At 57.2% G+C, this 22,736-nt stretch overlaps 1 protein-coding gene across 1 annotated transcript; it reads right to left on the bottom strand.

Moving 5' to 3' along the window:
* Nucleotides 1-1,973: 1,973 nt before the first annotated feature.
* FBXO41 (F-box protein 41) lies at nucleotides 1,974-22,226 on the bottom strand. Its single transcript, XM_040590714.1, has 13 exons — nucleotides 21,767-22,226; nucleotides 18,694-19,622; nucleotides 15,307-15,535; nucleotides 14,875-14,954; nucleotides 14,436-14,746; nucleotides 14,045-14,286; nucleotides 12,718-12,833; nucleotides 12,320-12,472; nucleotides 10,237-10,332; nucleotides 9,114-9,232; nucleotides 8,723-8,881; nucleotides 7,921-8,036; nucleotides 1,974-6,888 (listed from the first exon to the last, which is right to left on the bottom strand). The coding sequence occupies exons 2-13, from the start codon at nucleotides 19,413-19,415 to the stop codon at nucleotides 6,826-6,828; spliced, it is 2,406 nt and encodes an 801-aa protein (XP_040446648.1). The 5' UTR covers nucleotides 19,416-19,622; nucleotides 21,767-22,226; the 3' UTR covers nucleotides 1,974-6,825.
* Nucleotides 22,227-22,736: the final 510 nt, after the last annotated feature.

Below are 22,736 nucleotides of genomic sequence, written 5' to 3' on the forward strand. Positions count from 1 at the left end.
GCTCTGAGCATGCCCCAGCCCTGAGACAGATTGCCTCTGTGCGTTACCCCTCTCCGATAGATACTGCTCAGTGACATTTCTACTTGCTTTTGTTTAATGGGCCATTTACAACTCTCCTCTTGCTTCCTGGAAGGCAGTTCAGGGTGGCAGCTCTCAGTTAATTAGGTGAGTTGATGGTCCATTACACCACAAAATGTGTTACTTCTGCCCTGTTCATAAAGTGCTGCCACGCGACAGCCACTGCCAGCCCTGTTAGAGGCGTCGAGGCAGCCGATGTGTCCTGTAACGCGACCCTTGTGGCTGTTCCTCCTCGTGGCTGAAGCGTGTTTTGGCAGCATGTGAGCGGTTGTACTGAAACGTGAGTACAGTTACAGCTTCTGTGTAAAAGCCCTCTTTGTGTTTCTTAGTGGTGGCATTTAAATGTGAAAACACTGCTCTGCGGCTGGGGAGGACTAACAGCAGGGCTGGTGGGGGCTGATCCCGTGTCCCTCTGTGCAGGTATTCCGAGGCATGTTCTGTCACAGAGGACAGTGTTTCCTTCTGCCTGGCTGGAGGTTTTGTTTGGGTTTTTTCTTTGTGTTTCCCTGGAATATTCATCACAGAATCACAGCACAGTTTGGGTTGGAAGGGATCTTGAAGATCATCCAGTCCCACCCCCTGCCACGGGCAGTGACACCCTCCACCAGCCCAGGTTGCTCCAAGCCCTTCCAGCCTGGCCTGGGACACTGCCAGGGATGGGGCACCCACAGCTGCTCTGGGCAGCCTGTGCCAGCGCCTCGCCACCCTCACAGGGAAGAATTTCACCCTTATATCTGATCTAAGTCTCCCTTCTTTCAGTGCAAAGCCATTCCCACTTGTCCTACCACTACACACCCCTGTAAAAAGCCCCTCTCCAGCTTTCTTGCAGCCCCTTCAGGCACTGGGAGGCTGCTCTAAGGTCCCCCTGGAGCCTTCCCTTCTCCAGGCTGAACCCCCCCAGCTCTCCCAGCCTGTCCCCACAGCAGAGCTGCTCCAGCCTCTGACCATCCCCGTGGTCCCCTCTGGCCCCACTCTAACAGCTCCATATCCTTATGCTGGGGCCCCAGAGCTGGACACAGCACTCCAGCTGGGTTTCCAGAACATTTTCTTTGCGTTTCCCTTGAATATTCTTCCTTCATAGAGCAAGGTCCAGTCTCTGCCTCTCCTGGGTGTCCCACCCCATCTTCCCTGAAGCCAGGTCCCACCTCCCTGCACCCAGGGCCACCCTTGCCCTCCCCAGCCGGGTGGGGAGCTGGTTTCCAGCTCTTGCTCTGATAATCTCCAACCTGTAAAACTGATTCCTAACTGCTTGGTTCTAAACAGGGAACTGGGAATCCTCCAGCTGCCAGGCCTCTCCACTAGAAATTCACCCCCTTTTTTCTTTTCCTTTCCTTCCCAGGACCATTCAGAAATAGATTTTTTTGCCCCCTAGCTAATCTGGCGATGTTTGTGCCCTATATGCTGTCGTGTACCCTGCTTTGGCCCAGTGCCCTGTGGGGCTGCCCCAACCAAGACCCCTCTGCCTGCAGGGAGAGGGGGATAGGAGAAAGGGGTGCTCCCAGTAAGCCCCAAAAAGCACCTGGTCTCACTGGTTTCACGCTGGAGCTGGCTGGCACTGGCCTGGGTTTAGCGTGGTCCCCGGGAGAGTGAAAACCCCACCTGAATCTCAAGAGTCTTTATTCAACACTGAATCATAAAATAGCTCTTTACACACCTTGGGGTTTTGTTTGTTTGTTTGTAATTCTTTAAATACACATTGTTTACACTCGGCAAAGTTTCAAAGCAACAACATCAAAGTGCGTCTACAGGTGATAGTACCAACCAAAGTGCTAAAAACACAGTCTCCCACGGCCGATGGGCAGCAGCTCCCGCCTCGCCCGCTGGACCCTGCTGCCGACAAAACCACCCGGAGCCTCCCCCTGACCCCCACCTCGGGCTGCACCCCCACCCCGCTGCTTCCCCCTCCTCCAGGGCAGCGTCCTCCTCCGGCAGGTGGAGCGTTGAGGACCTGCTTTAGCATCAAGGGACTGTGGGGCTGGGGCGGGGAGGGGGAGGGGAAAGGGGTGTTTGGTTCTTCCAGACACTGGCACATCGCTGCAAAAGACTAAAATAGACCTAAATTTATATAGATTTAAAAAAATAACTTAGGAGGCAAACTGGCTACCTTTTGGGAGGGGGGAGGTTGCTGTACAGGGCCCCTTGGAAATCACCCACTGGGGCTGAGCTTGTACCCAAGCAAACACTGCTGGGAAGCGCTTGAGGGAAACGATTGCGATTCCTGTATATATATATATATATATTTTTTTTTTTTCTCTCCCCGTGTGGAGCGCATCCTCTGATTATCTCTAAGCAAGTGTGCATCACTGTGCTCGCTTCCCAAAAGCCATCCCACCCCCCTGCACCATTGCACCTGCTTCATTCTTCCTCCCCACCCCGACTCCACAGAGCTCAATCCCGAGGCTGGATTAGAAAATTTTTCCTGCTTTCGGGCAGTTTTCCCTCCTCTCCTTGCTGCTGCACACTGGGGAAGGACGTGCAGCGGCTTTTCCTCGGGGCAGGAGGGACGCTTGCACCCACTGCGGGGATTATTTTGCCTCCCACCGACGGGGAAGGTGGTGCATCGCCACTGATCACCTCGCAACAACACCCCGCGGTGCTTTGGTCACAACACACTGCCTCCAGCTGCTGAAATCAACCCGCTCCCTGATTTGGGTTTGTATTTTCTTTTTTTTGGTTGGTTTTTTTTTTGGCACCTATTCCCAAATACTTTTGCTCCACCCCAACCTGCTGATTTTTAACCCAAAATGAGAGGCTGAAGCGATGCGCTGGCTCCTGCGGTGGGGGCTCCTCTAAATGCTGAGAGAAAACGTTTGTCAACTGCTTCAAGAGCCTTTCCTTTTTTTGGTTTTTGTTCTGTTTTTACCAAATTCAGAGCCTTTTGGAGGATTCAAACAAGCTGTCCAAGACCCAGCCATGACTGTGCCTTGGGTGGCAGCTGGGGCCACGACACCCCGGCAAGAGGTGGTGTATGTTTTTCTTGCCTTTGCTTGATAAAGAGGTTTAAAAAACCTCCTTGGACAGCATCAGCCTGGGGTTCCCATTTGCCTCAGGCCCTTACACCCCTCGACCCCCCCCCCAGACTGGGGGCGTGGGGATGAAAGCAGGAGGAGGCAGCTGGTCCCCAGAGCATCCCCAGCTCCTGGGGGCTCAGAGCGATGGATGTCGAGCAAAATCCAATACATAATGAAACAGAAAATCAGGGATTTGGGATAAATTTGGCCCCCGAGCGGGTTTTGCTGGTGGTGTTCCTTTTCAGATCCCTGACCAGCAGCCAAATTCAAGTGAAGGGGAATACTGTGAGCGCTGGCCATGGGGAAATTTTGGGCAAATCCCCTAGAAAAGGAATAAATCTCCCCAAAACGGGTCCTGTGGGAACCAGGTGTGGCAGGAACTGGCAGCACTATCCATCCAGCCCCTGCCAGATCTGGCCACCACCATGACCTCTGAGTAAAAGCTTGCCGCTGATGCTGACCCTGGGTCAGGTGGCTGTGCCCTGGCTTTTGCTGAGGATTGTCATCGCAGAGCCCCTCTGGGGCTTCTCTAGGGTCTAGTATGGGGTTGAGCTCATGCTGCAGCAGTCCCTTCCCTACCAGCACCCAAATACATTGTGTGATTTCAAGGCGTTCCCAGGGGCTTTGGTATTTCTGCACATCTCCATTATCAGAGGAAATCGGGTTGAAACCCCACGGCCGATGTGGTGAATCCTATGGCCTGAGCATCCTGTAGGGATGGGGGTGCGTGATGGGGGGTTGTGGGGAAGCCAACGGGGCCATGTGCCAGCGGGATGGGGAGGGAAAGCAGCAGGGAAACCATCAATATGACATCGCAGTGGAAGGAATACGGAGCCGTTAATGAGCTTGTTGCCATGAACAACCTGGCCAATTAGGAGCCACCGGGAGAGCCAGGGAGACGCAGGGCTCTCGTTACCACCAAGCCTGTGCCACACTGCCAGCCACCATCATCCCCAGCTGAGGAGGAGGAAGAGGAGGAGGAGGAGGAGAAAGGAACTCATCCAAACCCAGGAAAAATGGGGAAACCCCCCTCACTTTCCATCTTCTAATCCTCGAACCTGCTCAAGGTCTTGTGTCATCACAGGATTTTTGTAAAAACGTGGCTTTGCTAAGCCAGAAATTGGACTTCTTGGGAATGCCCCAAGGGGAGGCAGATGGTTTGGTCTGGTCTCAGTGACATCCCAAAGCACCAAATTCAGGTGAGGTTGTCCTGTCATGACTTACGAAACCCTCACGGCGGTGGGAGGAAGGGGATGTCACAGACCCACCCGTGCTCCATGCCACCGACAGCACCAGCAGCCACTCCGGCCTCAAAGGCGAGCACAGAAGGTTTCTCCATGAGTCCTCAGCATCTCCCCCTGCTTTCTGTCACTTCATCCTCACCGTCCCCGTGACCCGGAAGAGCTGGGTGAGGGGCCAGGCACATGCAGCAAATCTGGAGCAGCCACCTTCAGTCTTCAGACATGACTCTCCAACACAATAGTCTTTAAGCATAGAGTGTATAAACATGCTGAGTATATAATTTTCCTTTAAAATCTTTTTTTTCTCTCCTTCTTTATAGAAATAAATACTTACTTTTTTTTTTCCTTCTTTTTTTTTTTTTTTAAAGGAATTTTGCAAGTCTCTGCACTGTTTGGAATGGTGACATATCTGCTGGGACCACGCTCGTGGGATGGGGCTGGGTGGTCCCCAGTGGGTTGTGGCTTTGCTGGGTGGGGCTTTTTTGCTGGTTTGGGCATCCCTTGCTCCTCTTGCCCCTGGATTACATGTATCCCAGCCTCCTCGTGGTGGAGGTAAACCCGTGGTGGGCGTGGCAGCGAGCTCACCCCTGGTGCCAGAGAGCTCATCCAGTGCTGCCCATGCGGGCATGGTGGGACGTGGTAGTTTCTCACAGGCTTTTTTTTTTTGGGTCCCACATTTTGTGCATACAGGGAGCAGCCTCCTCCTGGAAAGCTGCAGTCAGTGGGGGAACGGAGGTGCTTCAGCCCAGGGGTTATGGCCAAAAAACCCTACCGGGTTTCAGAGGAGACAGCACAGACAGGATGAGGGGTGGATGAAATGGTCTCCTGAGGTGCTTTCTGGGGCTGGAGACCCAGGAGCTGCCTCTGGCCCACCGCCAGCTTCAGCGATTTGGAATCAATTTTATTTTCTGTCAGGGTCCCCACGGGCTGCTGGCATGCTGGGAGCCATCGGCTGAGGTCTGCAGCTCTCGTGTCGTAGGTGAGGAAGATGGCACCAGGATGGGTTTGTGGCCTTCTCTCTCCAGGGGGGATGCTCCATGGCAGGCCATCAACCCCCGGAAGGGCTGAAGGAAGGGGAGATGCCATGGGAAGGGCTGTCTCCTCATGGCTATGCTGGCCAACATGCACCAAAACCTCTGACGAAGGTCCAGAGAAGAGGACAAACTGCCTAGATCTGCTTTTCCCAGTTGGCTCCTCTCAGCTCAGCACATTGGGTCCAAGCACGCCTGGGTGGGGCTGGAGGTGGCAGGGGGCTGCCGTTAAGGCTGGTGTGTCCCTGCTGCTGGCAGTGCTGTCTGTGATGGGTGTCCCCCATGGCGTGGGCACCTCCTGGCACCTTCTCCCCAGGGTGGAGAATGGAGATGCCTGACCCTGCTGGATGCCTTTCAAAGGCCTTTTCCTTTGGAAAAAGAAGGGTGTTTTAGGGGCTATGATGTCCTTGCAGGCAGAAGACAGACAGAAGAAAGAAGCAGAATTAAAAACCAGCCGTGGCCATAGATAAGGGTTCTACCAGGGCAGCTGGGTTGGTGCTTTCACCAGCAGCTTTGGATTTCAGGACATTTTGGCCAGGGTTTCTCCAAGCTGCTCAAGAAGGCGATGAGATGGCAAATGTAGGTGTCCCATGCCAGTCGCTCTCTCCACATGGGGCAACTTGCTCTGAGGGATGGTGGTGGAGACAGAAGCATGACCCATGTTTCCTGGTGGATGAGGATTTTGGAGATGGTTTATTGCCTTGGCAGGAAGGTTTGGGTGGAGAGGAGGTGAGGCTGGAGACGTCTGGAAGAGCGATCAACTCTCCTGGTGTCCTCTGGCTCTTACAGCCCCCGAGATGCAGCTCTGCCATCCAGGCTTGTGCTGTCGTGGCTGCTGGTTTCTGGGCAGTATTTACCCAGGTTTAGGTGTCCCTCTGTTCAACAAATGAAATGAAAATGAGCCGAAACCGTGCCAGAATGCTAGGCGCTGTTTCCTCTGGAGGAATGTCCCCTTCCCACCTCCAACATCCCACGGAGAGGATGGGGATGGTCCAGCTGTGACACAGCGGCGCCGAGCCCAGCGGTCTGCATGGAGCCCATGGGGATGGGCTGAGCCATCCTCAGCTCCCATGCCATCAAAAGGCCAACCCCCACTCCCCCAGAAACAAAGTTTGAAGAAAAAGACATTCCCCAAACAAGTATCCTTGGCAATAAGCAGCCACAGTGGGGGTGGGGGGATGTTGAAGCCATTTTCCCTCCCAGGGAAGAGCGTAGCCCTGCCTCTTTGGGCAGCCAAAAAATTTCCTTAAGTAGCACCTTCTCGCCCGCAAGCTGGCCCCGGGGACAAGCGCTGGCTGCCAGTCACTAAGGCCTGCAAGAGTTTTGGGGTTTCTTTGTGCATGAGCCGGTGTCTCCATGCTCCAGGTCCGGCAGCGGGTGAGCGGCGGACAGTGGGTTTGGTTTCACGGGGCCTTGGGCTCCGCTGGGCGGAGGAGGGAATGTGCTTTGTGGTTCCCTGAAGGTCTAACAGCCTCCTTCCACTTTGATGTGTAAAATCTTGGAGAAGCCGGGTCTCTTCCTCAGGGCCTGGAAAAGGAGCAGAGAGTGGGGCTGGTGGGTTGGACCCAGCTGTCCCACTGCCCCATGGGGTGGGTGAGGGAGAGGGGAGAACATCTCAAATCCCTGCCATGGGAAGGGGTCCACCCAGGTCCCAACCCTCCTTGGCTTCCTTGCAGGACTGGCTCAACACTTCCTAGTTCCATGCCCTTGAAGTCAGCTCTGGATTTGGTTTCTGTTCGGTTAAAACCACAGTTTCCAGGGCACGGTAGTAGTTTGGGGCAGACAACATCAACACGTGGGATTTGCACAGCGTGGTGGTGGGCAGCCACACAAGGAGAGCCCCTCCAAAAGGGCTTGTGTCTGAAGGTGCCCCCCAGCCTGGGGTGGTTGTGGGTGGGTCTCGCTGCCTGTTGTTATTCCCATGTCAGGTCTTGGTGGTGGAGCAGGAATCTCACTGACCCCATCTGACTGCACTGGTGGGTCTCCATCCCCATGTCCTGCTCTGCATTTCATCAGAGTTTCACCTTACAACCCGACGGGAGCCCAACCTGCTGCAGGATGAAGTTAAAAGTAGGATAAAGTGAAATGGAGACATCTATTTCTCCCCTTGGACGCAGATGGAGACATCTGCCTTGGAGACCGGGAACAGATCAAGGACTGCCCAAGCCCTGATGAGCACCGCAAGCCAAGCAACGTCTGCAATTCAGCTTTAACTAAAATTAACCCTATTTCTGCTTTCATGGGTGGACTTTAAGTCACTTCACAGAGTTCAGCAAGTAAGTTGCCCTGTGAGGGAGGCAACAGCCCTTTTCTGTCCCTGGGGAACAGACCCACAGAGAAGAAAGTCCTGGTTAAAGCAATGGGAAGGAATTACAGCACGTTAGATATTGGTTTAGCCTCTGGGGCATGTGTGTCTGAAGGGGAGAGAGCCTTCAGGATGTCCCTAGTGAGCTAAAATATTCTCTACTGAGGGACTACAGCAGTGGACAAGAATTTGTCCCCAAACTCCACAGGGACGTGGGGCTGGTGACACATGGGTTACCTCTGGGACTGGCATACCTGGAGTTTGTTCACCATTTCTTCAAACATCTTCTTGGCTTCAGGGCTGTGGGGTTCCTTGAAGTAGTCTACGATGCCTACCTGCACGACGATGGACTTGAGGTTCCGGCACACACCTGGGGGCAGAGATACCTTCTGGCTTCTCCATAGCTGGGGGCAGGCAGACTCCCCACAGCTGGCATGGAGCCTAACACCCACCCAGTGCTCCTCAAGGCCTTAGGCATTTGGGGATACCTCACCCTGAAGATGGAGGAGGCCTGCTTTTGGTGACCAAGACCTCTGTAGGGAGGATGATGGTTTATGTGATGATCTCTGATTGTCCTATCCCAAATCAGCAGTCCTGCCTTTTCCTTGGGAAACCCTTAGGCTTCTACCCAGAGGGATGGGTTCCCTGCAAGTCCAACCACAGTCCCATGTGCCACGACCACCAGGAACAGCACTTCAAATAGACCCTCCAGCTGGCTGCAGACCTCTTTCCCCCAGGAGCTCCTGTCCTGGCAAATGGCGTGACCCCAAACTCAGCTGTGCCACAGACATTGAGACCTCTATTACACAGCGGGGGAGCATGGAAGGAGTGTCTTCATCCTCCCTATGGCCCAAGGCAAGATCAGCTCTTCTTAACCCATCCTTGGCAGGGTGCTGTTGGATGCCCTCTTAGAAACCTTCCACCACAGAGCTCCCAGCACCTTCCAGTATTGGCAGTGGGTTCCTGTGGGAGCGGCTGGAAGGCAGGGTCTGGTTCATGGATCTGAATATTTGGTGGCCTTATGGCCAATGGACGATGGAATGCATTGCTACTCACTGTTGAAGTGCAGCAGGGCTTTGGGGGTGACCGGAGTGGATGTCAGCACCAGCATCTCCAGTCCCTTCAGCCCCTCTCGACACACCTCTGCTGCAACCTCCTGGTTGATCTCTGCCACGTGGTCCAGCTCCAGGACCTGAAGCCGCATGCAGTTTCGGGCTGGAAGGACAGAGCACCCGCCATCAATGCCCCACAGGGAAGAGATAAGGACAGCCGATGGGAAAGGGGTGGTAGGAGGGATGGGTGGCAGCAAGGAGGGGCAGGGTGCACCCATGGTCCTTGGGGTGGGGGCTTCTCCATTGAGAAGCTCCCCATAAGGCACCTCCTAGGGGTATACCCTGCCTCCAGCAAGGTCCCCTTCTCCCTGTCCCATCCGAGGAGAGCTGCCTACCTAAGGATGCCAGTCCCTGGACGCCGCAGCCTGCCCCTCCAACGCCCAGTGCCCGCAGGTGCGGCCAGCACCGGCCGATCATCTGAAGGCAGCGGTTGCTGAAACGTGTCGGCTGCTGGCTGGGGAGATGAAGAAGAAAGAGCTGGGGAGGGCTGGCAGAAAATCTTGGCCCCTCACCCCATGAACACTCCTGCAAGTGGCGTGGGATGGGGACATTTCCCACCTCACCAGCCTGGGGGTCATGACACTGTAAGGAGGTGTCTCCAGAGCAGGTGTCTCCATCTGAGCAACCACCCTGGGCTCTGCTGCAATCAGGACAGAGCACGTTCATGCATTCTGAGTCCCTCTGCCCCAAACCCTCCACCTTTGGAGGTCTGAATCAGGCCCTGAACTCCGTTACTTGCAGTGATCAAATCAGCAGCAGGAGCCTGCACCTCTGGCTCAGGTGGAGAACCCTACACGCCATATGGTGTTTCCCCTAGGGATGAAACGAGTCATCAGGGACTTGACATCTTCTCTTCCTAAGAGACATCCCCCTCTGTACATCTTGATCCAGGCTGACAAGGGACATGACATTGCAACAAACATCCCAGGACAAGAAGAAATGCCCAGGAGGCAGCCCCATGGCACGGAGGTGAGGAGCCAGGTGACCTGCTCTGTGAGCCATGAACTCCTGAGCACCCTGATATTGTGGGGCGGAGATCCACCAGCACCTTCACGCCCCCAGAATGCTTTTCCAAAGCAAGAGCATCTGCAGTCATCTCCCTAAGCAGCGACTCAACATCCTTTTAAAAACATCCAGGCCCTTCACGGCTGCTGTTGTATGAGCAGTGAGGAGCTCAGACAAGCCTTTGATGTTCAGTGTCGCCTACCAGACCCATCACGGCTCCTCTTTCATCTCTGGTGTTAGCAGCCTCCCTGGAAACATTCCTCACTCGGCCCATACGTGCCTACACCCAACAGCTCCCAGCCTTCGCAGGGAGAGATGGGGCTAAGCTCCTGGTCTCTCAAACCAGCCTCATCCCACAAAGACCTCCCCACTCCCCAAGCAAATCTGGATCTGGCACTCAATTTCTTTCCAGCCCAGTGGTGCCCCTCACACTCATCCTGACATGATTCTTACCACGGATGCAGAGGTGCGACCTGGAGGGAGATGATGTCCCTGCAACCTGCTCCGAGGGCCCAGATGACTTCATGACCCACGGGGTCCGTAGAGCTCCTGGAACAACACAGAGGACATGTGGTGGCCCCCAGCAGCAGTGATGCCACCCCGGGGGCTATGTCAGCAGCCTCCATGCCACTACATCTCTCTGCACCTCGGGGTGCAGACAAATCTGGTCATTACTGATAACCCACCACCTGTCCATGAAACAGACGGTCCCAACACCAACCCATGCAGGTAGGCTGAAGGCATTTCTATTTGGAATTGTGCCTACGGATGTGCAATGTCAAGAAAAATGGAAGAAGGTGAGGTTGAAAGTGAGACTGAAGATGAAGCAAGGCTGAAGGTGAGGTTGGTGGTTGAAGGTGAGGTTGGAGGTGAAGGCAGAAGCCTTCCAGATGCAAAGGTGGCAAGTGATTGAACTGAGATTGCCAGGCCGTGTACCCTTGCAGAGCAAATACAACATCCCTGCAGATCCCACTGGATTGGTTTCACCTGCCACCTGCCCAGCCTGGGGAAGATGCCAGGTAAGGACCTTTCAGCTGATGGGTGGTAACTTCCAGCCAAGGGCAGCGTCTTCTCCATGGCCTCCGTACCAGCTCTGCAATTGTGCCACCACAACTGTAGGTGGCTGTTGGCCACATGTCACTGTTGTGGGCTCCTCCTTGGTGTTTTGGGAGGTAAGTCCTCATGGAATGCTGCTGGATTCATGCAGGGGCATGGTGGAGGTGGAGGTTTGTCACGAGTCACACTGCCTGCCCACCTGGCATTTGTGCTGCTGGTTCAGAGGAGCTTTTGCTAATGCCATCAGTTCCCAGCACCAAGTCAATGGAGAAGAGATGTTGTGATGCCACCAGACCAAACAGAGGACCCTGGCCTTTTCACTGCACCAGGCTGCCTCCTGAAGACTGAGGCCGTGCTTCCTCACTCTAAATTACCTACTTCAAAACTTCAGGCAAGCCTAAAAATAAGTGATGGGTGTTATTGTCAGTGTTTCACACATCTCCACTGAAGAAGTCTGCCAAGATCCCCTTGCGAGTGTGGCGGGTTAATTAGAGCATGAGTCAGAGTCACAGGTTAGCAACGCACCAGGAGCGCTTGGGCTTGCTGTAATGCCCTTGGAAGGGTCAATGGAGGAGTCTTTGGGTTAAACCTAGCAGCATTGGGCTGCCTCATGGTGTAGGATCCCCAGATCAGAGCCATGCCTAAGCTCACTTGGTCCACAACAGAGGAGCCAGCTGGGTGTGCTTTCCCACCTGAAGGACTCCATCCTGGGCTGGATGGGGACACCCATGGGATGCAGGTGAAATGGCCACCAAGGCTGAAATGGTCATCTGCAGGGTGCAGCAGAGGAAGAATCATCCTCTTTGAGTATGTAGGAAAGGTAAATCCTGTCTCCACAGGAGGCAGAGCCTCTTCAGAAGGTGGCCAAAACCAAGGAGCAGTCAGTGATCTCCTCCAGGACCTGTGGCCTCCTCCAGAACCTACACCATCATGTGTCCTTGACCTTCAGCTAGGTCTCCCAGTTGGGTCTTAGCAGTCCCATGGCACAGCTGTTCCTCCCTCTCAGGGCAGAGGGATCCTGAGGTCTCTTCTCCCCATTAGAAAGCTTCATCAGGGCATGACAGTCACGTGGGACCTCACTGGGCCCCGGTGTTGGTGCACCTCTTCTTCACCCTTCTCTAACATAAACCAGTGTCCCCATATCAAGACCCTGGTCACACTTCCAGCTGGGATGAGATCGGTATCAGAACGATGGGAATAGAGCTGGAAGGGAAACATCTGCATGGGAACATGCCAGTAGAGGATGAGAGCTGCAAGGACACCTTGCACTGGGGACACTGGATACTGGGGTTGCTGCTTGGGCTGGGGACATGGAAAGGTGGATCCTTTGCATCTGGCTGGATGGGCTGTATTCTGACAGGGAATGGGGATGGGCATCAGAGGAGTTCCAGCACATCCCATGGATGTTCCCAGCTTTCTCCCAGCCAGGGAACCCCATGGTCCCCATGGGCAAGGTGGGGATGCTGGTGGCCATCCTTACCGGTATGTGACAGCCTGCAGGGCCCGGCAGTAGCAGCTGGCAAGCCAGAGCGAGCGGTCCGTCAGCACGTTGGGGCAGTGCGAGATGCGGAGGATGAGCAGGTTGCTGCCTGTTGCCTTCAGCAGGGACTCCAGCCCGGCTTCCAGGCAGCCCCTGCCGGGGGATGGAAGCAGGGTCAGGCATGGGCACACTCCCTTATGGCTGCCCTGGGGTCACCCCAGGAAGGTGACATGTCCCATGGGGATCTGTGGCTCCAGGATGCCCAAAATCCACAGCAGGAGCTGGTGTGCGATGAATGTCCATCAGTGGAAACAGGACATTGGGGCTCATGGAGCATTGTCATCTCTGAGGAACAGCAGCTCCTGCTGTGGGAGGGTGCCCGGGATGCGGGGACTCACCGCGTGCTCTTCATGTAGTCCTCCTTGCTCTCCTTCTTCCCTCGCTGGCGTGGCTTGAGGTTTTGGAGGGTGAGGGAATGCATCTGGGTGCACCACTGAGACAACATGGCCAGGAACTGGGGGGACAGGAGTGACCGTCACTGAGGGGGACACACTCAGCATGCCCCGTGCCACCCATACTCAGCTCTTTTTGGGCAGATCTGTGCACACACATATGCATTTCTGCATACCCCCCCTCCCATAAATATGTGAAAATGCACATATGAGGTCACGCAGGAGTGTGTGCAACAAAATCACAAGTGTCACCACAAAAGCACTTGACAATGTGTGCACGTGAGCTCACACCCACAAACACGCACATGTGAAGTGTAACGCATCCAGCCACCCGTGCCTGCCGCTGTGAGCACCTCTGTTCCCATGGCCATAATGGCGGGACATTCCAGAGGCTCCGGGCAGGCCAGGCCGAGGGGCCGGGGCCGGTGGGGTGGGGGTCCCCAGGGCTGAGTGCCGGGCCCTGCCCCTGGGTCACACCAGCCCCCGGCAGCTGCGGGCTGGGGGCAGGGGGCTGGGAACTGCCCGGCGGGACAGGGCCCGGGGGGGCTGGGCGGCAGCGGCTGGGCATGAGCCCCCAGCGTGCCCAGGTGGCCCGGGAGGCCAGCAGCGTCCCGGCTGGTGTCCGAAACGGTGTGGCCGGCAGGGCCGGGGCAGCGCCCGTCCCCCTGCCCTGGGCACTGGTGGGGCCGCCGCGCGGGGCCTGGGCTCAGCGTTGGGCCCCTCACGGCCAGACAGACACTGAGGGGCTGGAGCGTGTCCAGAGCCGGGCAGGGGCTGGGGCAGGGGCTGGGGCACCAGCCTGGGGGGGCGGGGGGGGTCAGCCTGGAGAGAAGGGGGCTGGGGGGGGACCCGGTGGCTCTGCAACGGCCTGGCAGGAGGCTGTAGCCAGGGGGGTCGGTCTCTGCTCCCCAGGAACCAGCGACAGGACGAGAGCAAATGGCCTCACGTTGCGCCAGGGGCGGGTGAGATTGGGTGTGAGGGAACATTCTGCACCGAAAGGGCTGGCAGGCGCTGGCACAGGCTGCCCGGGGACGGGGGTGTCATCATCCCTGGGGGTCTTCAAAAACCATGTGGCTGTGGTGCCTGGGGACATGGTTCAGTGGTGGCCTTGGTAGTGCTGGGTTAACGGTTGGACTCAATGATCTTAAAGATCTTTGCCGACCTAAGCAATTCTATGATTCTATGACAATCCACACAAGTGAGATGCTTGTGCATTTTCACCTTTCTGGAAGAAAGCTGTCACCCCTAGTGGTGCCACCCCCATCCCCGGTACCTTGGAGGACACCCTGGCATTCTCCAACAGAACCCGTGTCCACACAGCCGGGTGCCGGGCCACGAACTTCCAGTCCTTGCACACCTCAGCCGCCCGCAGCAGGGTCTTTGTGTCCAGGTAGGTGAAGATGCAGAAAAGAGCTGCCCGCATCTTGAGGATCTCAGGGCTGATCACCTCGCTGGAGTGGCCTGGGCTGCCCCTGTCCAGACGGCCCCCCTTGCCCCCGGCCCCCTCGGTCCTGGCTGTGGGACACGCACTGTCAGTTGCCACTGGTGGCCAGGGAAGACAGGAGGGGAAGGAATGCTCCCCGCAGAGCCCAGGAGCCATCCCATCCCCCAACTCCCAGCCTCCCCACCTCCCACCCCACCAGAAGAGCCAGGTGCCATCTCACCTGTCAGCCGGCAGCTGCCGGCAGGTCGGGATCCAGCGGATCCAGGTGCCTCCGGCTCCCAGCCCTCGGCCTCCGACTCGGTGGTGCGGGAGCCCACATCGGAGACGTCGCCCTCCTCGCCCTCAGTGCTGTTGCGGTAGGGCCGGCGGTGCCAGTTTTGGATGGCTTGCCGGCGCAGCCCTGAGCCCCGGGTGCCGTCCCGCGCTGCGTAGGGATGCCCGTCGGCGGTGTCATCGGTGGGGCACGGCTCTGCACTGTCACTGTCATAGCAGCCCGAGCTCTGTGACACAGCTTTTGCCCGGCTTGAGGCCCTAGGGGACAAGGATGTCCAACTTCAGTGCTTGCCGGGGTGTGCGTCTCCTTCTCATCAGCCCCTTGCCCACCAAAAAATGAGCATCCCACTAAAATCCCCAATGGACAGCACGGAGAGGGGACTCACCCGGTGCTGGAGGAGGAGCGCTGGTTGGATACGCCGTAAGGACCATGCACGGCCGCCCCTGGCCCCGGGTGCCGGTCTCTCTGTGGGGAGATGGAACAAGAGAAGCCAACGTGGCAAAACCCAAAATGTGGGCTGTGCAGCTGGGGAAGGTGACCCCGATAACCCACCCAGTGCCAGCTGCATTTTGGAGTGAGGCCACACCCAAGTGGGATGCAGAGAGCATCTCCAGCATCATGCCAATGCCTTGCCCACACTTGCCATGGAAACACAGACCCACCAAAAAGCAACTTCTTTTTGGGATCCCCCCACCCAGGATTATCCATTTCCCCACACAGGAACAAGATGGGGGGCCCTACACCTCCCCGCTGAACCCTTTGCAGCCATCAGAGATGCCACACGGGTGCATGCCCAAAGCTGTTGGGGTGCTCGTGCCTGTGCTCGCGGAGGTACCAGTCGGCCGGCAGCCTTGGCCCCCGGCGTGCCACAGCGTCCCAGGCTGCCATTTGGGGTGGTGCCACAGCTGCTGCTGATGATCTGGAGCTGCTTCTCGGCCCGGTCTGCCCGGTCCAGCAGCTCCTCGATGAAGTGTTGGAGGCGGACCTTGGCGTTGGCCTCACGGGCGGCTGTCTCCTTCAGGAACTGGTCGATCTGCAGCACCTCCCTACGTGGAGGGACCAGCAGGTGACACTCCAATCACTTCCCACCTGCCCCTGTTAAGCACCTCCATCCCTTTCTGCAAGCTGGGGGTCCAGGATGCTTGTGCACATCCAGACCATTCCCATCACCAGCCTGATCTGGGTCTGTGCCAGCCCAGATGGCTCCTCGGCATAGTTCAGGGCAGAGCAGTGGCCAAGGGATGCTCCCAACATGCAGGGTGGGTGTCAGCACCTTGTTTTGGGGGAGACGACATCCCCAGCACCTTTGCTGGGCTGTATATCACTCCCAGGACTGGCATCAGTGATGCCTGAGCATGATGGAGAAGAGGGAGGATGATGATGATGATGGTACAGCGGGATGATGGAGGAGGATGGCAGTGGTACCCTGCCTCATTTGGGGCAGACTTAAAGATCCTAAGGGCAGCCTGAAGTCCTTAAACCCTGCTGAGCCCCATACCAAGTCAAGCCCAGTGGCTGCAGGGCCCTGGCTCCTTCGTTAACATATTAATTAGCAGGTGCTCGGGAGCTTCAAGCCTGTGAATGGGCAGGGTTTGCCCTGCTGAGGCACTGAGATGTTATCCCCAAAATGTGGCCAGCTCTGGGATGGACCATGCCAGCGACCCAAGGCGGCCCCATCTTGCCCTGCACATGCGTGCACCCAGGCACGCACCCACCCACTGACCTCATCTACTTCCCAAAAACGTGGGCACATGCAGCCACCACACCCCTGCAGGCACACACATCCCAAAAACACATGTGGCCTTCGCACCCCTGCAAACACACGTGCTGAAAACATGTGTAGCCATCACACCCCTGAAAATGTGCCACATGAACGCACATGTGTGCGCCCAGGTATACACACACACGGAGCTGTCGTGCGCACCCCCAAGTGCACCACACGCACATGCACAAGCCACCCTTACATGCACAAACACCATGAAAACACAAATGCAGATGTTCACCCTGACACACACGCATAGCCAGAGACAACTGGCACACAAGTACAGGCAGCATCATGAGCATACACCCCCAGACACACCTACAGTTGGTTGCGTGCACACTTGCACGGTTGATGGTGCACACACGCACATGCACAACCACTCTCACACCTTCCATCAGCATCCGTGAACCCCTGCAGATGCACAACACAGCTCTGCATGTCTGTCATGTGCACACCCAACTGTGCACACCCGACTGCGCACACCCAGCCACACCGATCTGCACAGGAGCATGAAGGAAAGGGAGCGGGCAGCCCTTAGCGATATAATACCCATTGCTGATCATTAATTGCCATTTAATTACCAATTAATTGCCTCCCAACCTGTCATTTGCAGAGTGAGAGTGGGAGCTCCCCAGTAACGATTTGGGAAGGCTCCTGGCGAGAGGCCCCAGGAGATTTGGAAGGCAAATGGGGTGCTGGCACAGTGAGTGTAAGGTGATGCTGGTGGTTATCATCTGCATCTCTCTCATCTTCATGGACTGGGTGGAAAAACACCCCCGGCAAAGCAAACGGAACCCAGAAGCAAATAAGCCCCCCCCATGGGGACAACGGCCTCATGGTGGTGGGGCTGGCAGGGCTGGAAAATGTCTCGGGCAATGTTTTGCTCTTGAGCAGGGGTCCTCAAACTTTTTAACCAGGGGGCCGGCGCGTGGATGCAGTGGCAGGCAGTCATCTGCGGCTGCCTGGTTTCCCTCCCCAACCCCCGGCAGGGGGGCAGTTGGGGGGGTTCAGTAAATACCGGGGGCTGGATTGAGGACCCTGGGGGGCCGTATCTGGCCCGCGGGCTGTAGTTTGAGGACCCCTGCTCTTGAGGAAGGGTGAAACTGGATTTGCTGAGGAAAATGATTTCAAATGATTTCCCCACATCTAAGAAAAACACATCCCTGTTCATCGCTCTGTCTTCAACCTGGCAAGTGATTTTGTCACTCTGGCTGGAGGAGTTTGAGGACCGATGGGGACAGTGAAGAAGCAGGAGGGTTTCTCTAAGGAAAAGGTCAGGAGGTAGTTTTGGGGTGTAAACCCAAGTTCTTAGGTGGTAGCAGTGTGCAAGCTCCACCATGGACCGAACAAGACACGTTTGACCCGATGGTCACCCTCTCTGCCCTGTCTTACGTGTCTCCAGGCTCTGCTCCAGTCTGGGGCCCTCATCCTGCCACCACGCACCCCCAAGATGCCCAGGAGGCAGCTGATGGCAGCCCGCAATCCCCACCATTGCCTGTCCCATATGCATGCATCCAAACCAAGAGGTGTTGCCCTTACCCAGCTCCAGCATCATCCCACTCCTCACCCCAGGACCATCACCCCCACCAGCAAATCCTGTGACCCTCATTTTTGAGCCACAGTCATTTTGGAGTCAAAAGCATTAATGAACTTGCTGAGAATGGTGGGGATCAAGACAAGCCCTTGAGGAGTCCCACCAGTGCTCCCAGCTCAGCCCAGCCATGACTGTCCCCCAGTAACCTCTCCTCACTGACTTTCTGGACCCTGTGGTGACCTCCAGCTTTGCTAAGAAACTCCTGAGGAACAAGGTCTAGTTTGCTTGAGCAACACTGATGGGCAAAATGTCCCAGTGCTTGGCTGGAGGGAAACTTGGGAGTAGCACTGGGGTGGGAAGGGTGGGAAGGGGTTGTTGAGTGGGGAACATAGGATGAAAATGAAGATGACAGTGCCACAATCCCAACAGCAAATGGAGGTCATACTGCATGGGCTATCCCCCCTCCTTCTGGGAGAAAAATCTGGAATCAGGCATGGTCAAGGTAGCCTCCCTCATATTTATGACCATGGACAGGTTGAGGGGATGGCTCAGGTTGTATAGGGCTGGCCAATGGGGCTGTGGAGCCCAGCCCTGGTGTTGGGGGGACACTCTTTGGTATGAGAGATGGGCTCTAGAACATGGTCACCACCATTTCCCTTGGCAGGACAGCATGATGGCCATGTGCATCCCCAGCTTGACCACATCCTGGGGGGCACCGGTGGCTCTGGGACAAGGTCTGGGAGAAGATGCAAAACCTGATGCAAGATGATGCCATTGGGCATTGCCAAGGGGATTGTCCCCTAGCACTTCGTCTGAGGGTTTGGTGGTGGTGTTGGACTCATCAGGGCTCACCACCAGGGACCAATTTCCCCCCACCCTGCAGCTGGGAGAGGGGGCAAAGGACTCACTGTTGCTTGCGGGTGAGCTCCTGCTCCTTCTGCACCAGGTCCTGCTTGAGGGAGGCCAGCATCTCCACACTGACGTCCACCTGGCGGGACAGTTCAGATGCCCGGTCCTCTAGCTCCTGCTTCTCCCGGCTGAGCCGCAGGCTTTCCTGCTTAGCCTTCTCCAGCTCTGAGCTCTTGCGGTCCAGCTCCACCTGGAGCCGGCCCACCTGAGAGGCAATCTTCTGCTCCACCTCCTCCGTCAGCTTCTCCAGCCTCTTGTCCACCTCCAGCTTCTCAAAGGCGCGGATCTTCAGGCGGGCCAAGCCTTCCTCATAGGCAGCGTCCATAGTGGCTGGCGGTGTGGGGGCTGGTGCCACGGCTTTTCCCCGGGTGAAGATCTCTGTCAGTGGGATCTCAATCTCGTGGACATAGCGGGGTGAGGGGGAGGAGGATGGGGCCGGCTCCAGCTCCTCAGCGGGGACAAGGTCGCAGGAGAAGCGTTGGTCCTTGCCTTGGAAGGAGGTGCTCTCAAAGTAGTCCCGCCGGGCGGCTGGTGTCAGAAGGGCCCCATCGGTGGCCAGGGGGAAGACGGCAGCATCGCAGATGCTGTTGGTCTTGGAGAGGACGTAGAGAGTCTCATAGGTGTGGTTGTACTCCAGGTGCGCCCGCAGCGAGGAGAGGCTGCGGAAGCGCTTGTGCTCCCCACACCGCGGACATCGGTAGGGCAGGTCCAGCGAGGCCATCCCTCAGCTATGTGCCCCAATGCAGGGGAACCGCACAGCCCTGCTCATGGCGCGGGATGGATGGACTGGTGGCAGGCAGAAGGGGTTGGGGAGCCCCGGGAGGTGGGGCTGTGGCTCCGCTGGGGCATGGCGGGGTGAGAGATCTGGGATGGACGTGGGGGGTCCGGCAATTCTGGGGGGTATGTCAACATCGGCCGGTGCCAGGCACTGGAAGAGATAGGGGGGTTAGTGATATAGGGACAGTGGGTCCCCAAAAGTCCCTCCTTGATCCTTCTTCTTTGTCCCCTCTCTGCCTCCATCCTACCGTCCTGTGCTCCTCTCACTGATGCACGACCCTTGGGAGGGTGCACAATGCTCAGGAAGTTGCACAGTACATGGGAATGTGCACAACCATTGGGAGGATCCACAGCCCTTGGGAGGATCCACAACACTTGGAAAGGTGTGCAGCCCTTAGGAAGATCCACAACCATTGGGAAGGTCCCCCCGCCTTGGGAAGGTGCACAAGCATTTGGGAGCACAGCCATCATGAAGGTGGACAACCCATGGGCAGTCTCTCCCCATGTGCCCTGAGCTTGCCACAGAAGGGTGACCCATGTGCTTTCTTGCCCAACCACCAGGCAACGAGCCTCTGCAGTGCCAGGGGTCTCCAGGGGACAACCCAGGCACAGTGTCTGGGTTGCTGGGAGCCACCTTCTCCAAGCAAAGGATGACCCACTCCTACTAGCCCATGCAGCCTCACAGCAGGATTCATCTCCAAGAGTTACGTCTCAATAGTGTCCCCTTCTGGGGCTGTGGGACCCCTACGCTGTCTGATGCATGATGTCCCCTGGCCAGGCAAGGGAGGGTCCCCATGAGGATCTGGTTTTATCACGCATGACATCACAGGGGGGTGGGAATCCCACCCTTGTGAAATGGGATAAGCCAGCAAAAATCCAGCCTGGGAGGTCACCATGGTCTCCAGCCTGTGAGGCACGAGCAGACGTCAGGGTACATTGCTGCAATGCTTTCACCCCAAAGCACTGAGGGCACCCATGGGTGGGAGCATCCCTTGCTCATCCCTCTGCAATACCTCACAGAGGGCTCTTCCCACCACCCTAAACCCCTCCGAGGCCCCCTGCGCCCCGTAACCACCAGCCTTGGTGAGCACTAAACCAGCACTGAGCCCTCCATCCATGCTCATCCCCAGGGCAGCATCCCCCACGGCTCAGCATCCCTCTCGGAGGGCACAACCAGGTCATGAGGTTTGGGAAACCATTTCTTAGGGAAAAATCAGTAAAGGCAAGAAATCCATGCAAAAAATAAATATCAGGTGTGACTGGGAGGATTTCTGGAACTGCCTGGCAGTGTTTTGAGGTCGTTACAAAATGCACCCTTGCACATCAACCCCACCTGGGCGACCACCAGTGCCAGCTTGGATGAAACCTGGCGAACACAAAGCACAGCTGGCAACTTCGGCTGCTGCCGATGGGATGAGAAAGCGCTTTTCCACCGTAGGGATGTGGCCACGGCATCGTGCCGCTGATCCCTCAGGCCTGGATCGCTGCCCATGTCTCCTGGGGTACCCGATCAGCCTCAGTCTGTATTTCTCAGCCATAAGCCAAGGCAGGATCTGGCCCAGGCGGGTCCGAATACACACATCGCCCAGTCCCCATCCTGGGCAGGTTCTACCCTGACCACAAAACCTCTCCTCTCATCCCACCCACCCAGCAATGACCAGGATTTAAGGAAATTATTAGTGGAGTCATTACTACGGCGGCCACACTAATAAAACCCACAGGCATCCGGAGCCGGGAAATGCTCCTGGCCGCCGGGAGACTGCAGCAGCCGGTGAAACCCATCCCTGGGCTGTTTCAGTGCCACTACCTGCGATTCATCATGGATCCTTTCTTCGCATTGTTTAACATTTTTCCTTCCCTCCCCCCCAAAAAAATAATAATAAAAAAAATTTAAAAAAAATTACCAGCAGGCAGCTCCACTGCCTGTTTGAAGAGGGAAGGGGGGATGGAGAAGAGGGGTGGCGGTGGTGGATGCTGCTAGGGTGGCAGATGCTGCTGGTGCCGTGTGCTTGCTGGTCCCCATCCATCCCTGGCTGAGGCTGCAGCGGGGTGGGGGCCCCGCGGTGGGTGAGAGTGGCTGGGGAGGACTCACAGGGGGCTTGTGGGAGGAGGGCATGAAAAGCCGGGGTTCACCTAGCCCCCCAGCACCTGGCGCAAGGAGCAGCGGGTCCCTCCTCACCTTCTGGCGGTGGCTTTGTCCCTGCTGCGTCCCCTTTGCTCACCGGAGCCCCTGGGCGAGCAGCAGCCTGGGGACAAGCCCCCGCCCCCAGCGCAGCATCCCGCTTCGCCCCATACCTGCTTCTGGCCGCCGACCTCCCGCGTTTGGATCCTCCGGCGAGGGCAGCATCTCTCCGGCTTCCCCACTGGCAAACCACCGGGCAAGGAACCGGGGGGGCTCCGGGCTGGGGGGACAGAGCACGCACACTCGCTCCCGTGCACAAAGGAGGCGGCTGCTGAGCGGCTCAGGGCTTTGTCGGGGAGGAAGGATGCTGGGCAGGAGGGATGCAGCCCAAGGAGGAGGCAAGAGCCGCGGGAAGCATCCGGCTCCCTGCAGCCAGCACCTCCATGCCAGCCAGGCCCTAGGGAAGGAGGGAGGGTGGTGGCTATGGGAGGAGGAGGAGGAGTAGGAGTAGAAGGAGGAGGAAGGAAGCAGAGGCTGAAGGCCCTGGTGGGGCGGTGGGAGGGTGAAGGCTGCTGGGCACCCTGGGGACGGAGGGTCCCCGGGCGCTGCAGGGCTCAGGGGGGACTATGCATGGTGAAGGCAGGGGAGAGGGAGGGAGGGATGGAGGGATGGAAGGAGGGAGGGCAAGCGCTAGCAGCCGCCTCCTCCTCCTTTGCAGCCTGAGCCCGGACTGCTTCTCTCTGCCGCTTTCCTCCTTCACAGCTCCCTCTGCCTGTCTCCCCACGAACACCGCGGGTCCTCCGCCGGGCCTTGCTGCCATGCGGCAGCCCGCCGGCCTCATCCTGCAGCCCCCCTGCCCCCCGAGCCCACCCTGCGCAGTCCCTGGCCCTGGCAGGCTCCTGGCTGGGATCATCCCAGAGCATCCCCCCCAGGAGAGCAGCTGGCATGGGGTATGTGGCTGAGCCTGGGCACCTGCGCTATCCTTCCCCATCCTGGGTCTACCACGGTTGCAAGGACCCAGGCTTGGTCCTGAGACGTTCCCTGAGCACCCTGGCTTGGTCCTGATTGGGTCCCGATTAATCCTGGTTTGGTCCCTGGCTTAGTCCTGATCTGATCCCTGAGCACCCTGGCTTGATCCTGTTC

Source organism: Falco naumanni, chromosome 1 (assembly GCF_017639655.2).
Source record: "Falco naumanni isolate bFalNau1 chromosome 1, bFalNau1.pat, whole genome shotgun sequence".
Classification (NCBI taxonomy): Eukaryota; Metazoa; Chordata; class Aves; order Falconiformes; family Falconidae; genus Falco; species Falco naumanni.

Coding starts and splice junctions, on each gene's coding strand:
- FBXO41 (XM_040590714.1), bottom strand. CDS start 19,415: ATGGCCTCGCTGGACCTGCCCTACCGATGTCCGCGGTGTGGGGAGCAC. Junction 15,536..18,693: donor GAGCTCACCCGCAAGCAACA/GTGAGTCCTTTG, acceptor CCCTCCACGTAG/GGAGGTGCTGCAGATCGACC. Junction 9,233..10,236: donor GTCGCACCTCTGCATCCGTG/GTAAGAATCATG, acceptor TCATCTCCCCAG/CCAGCAGCCGACACGTTTCA.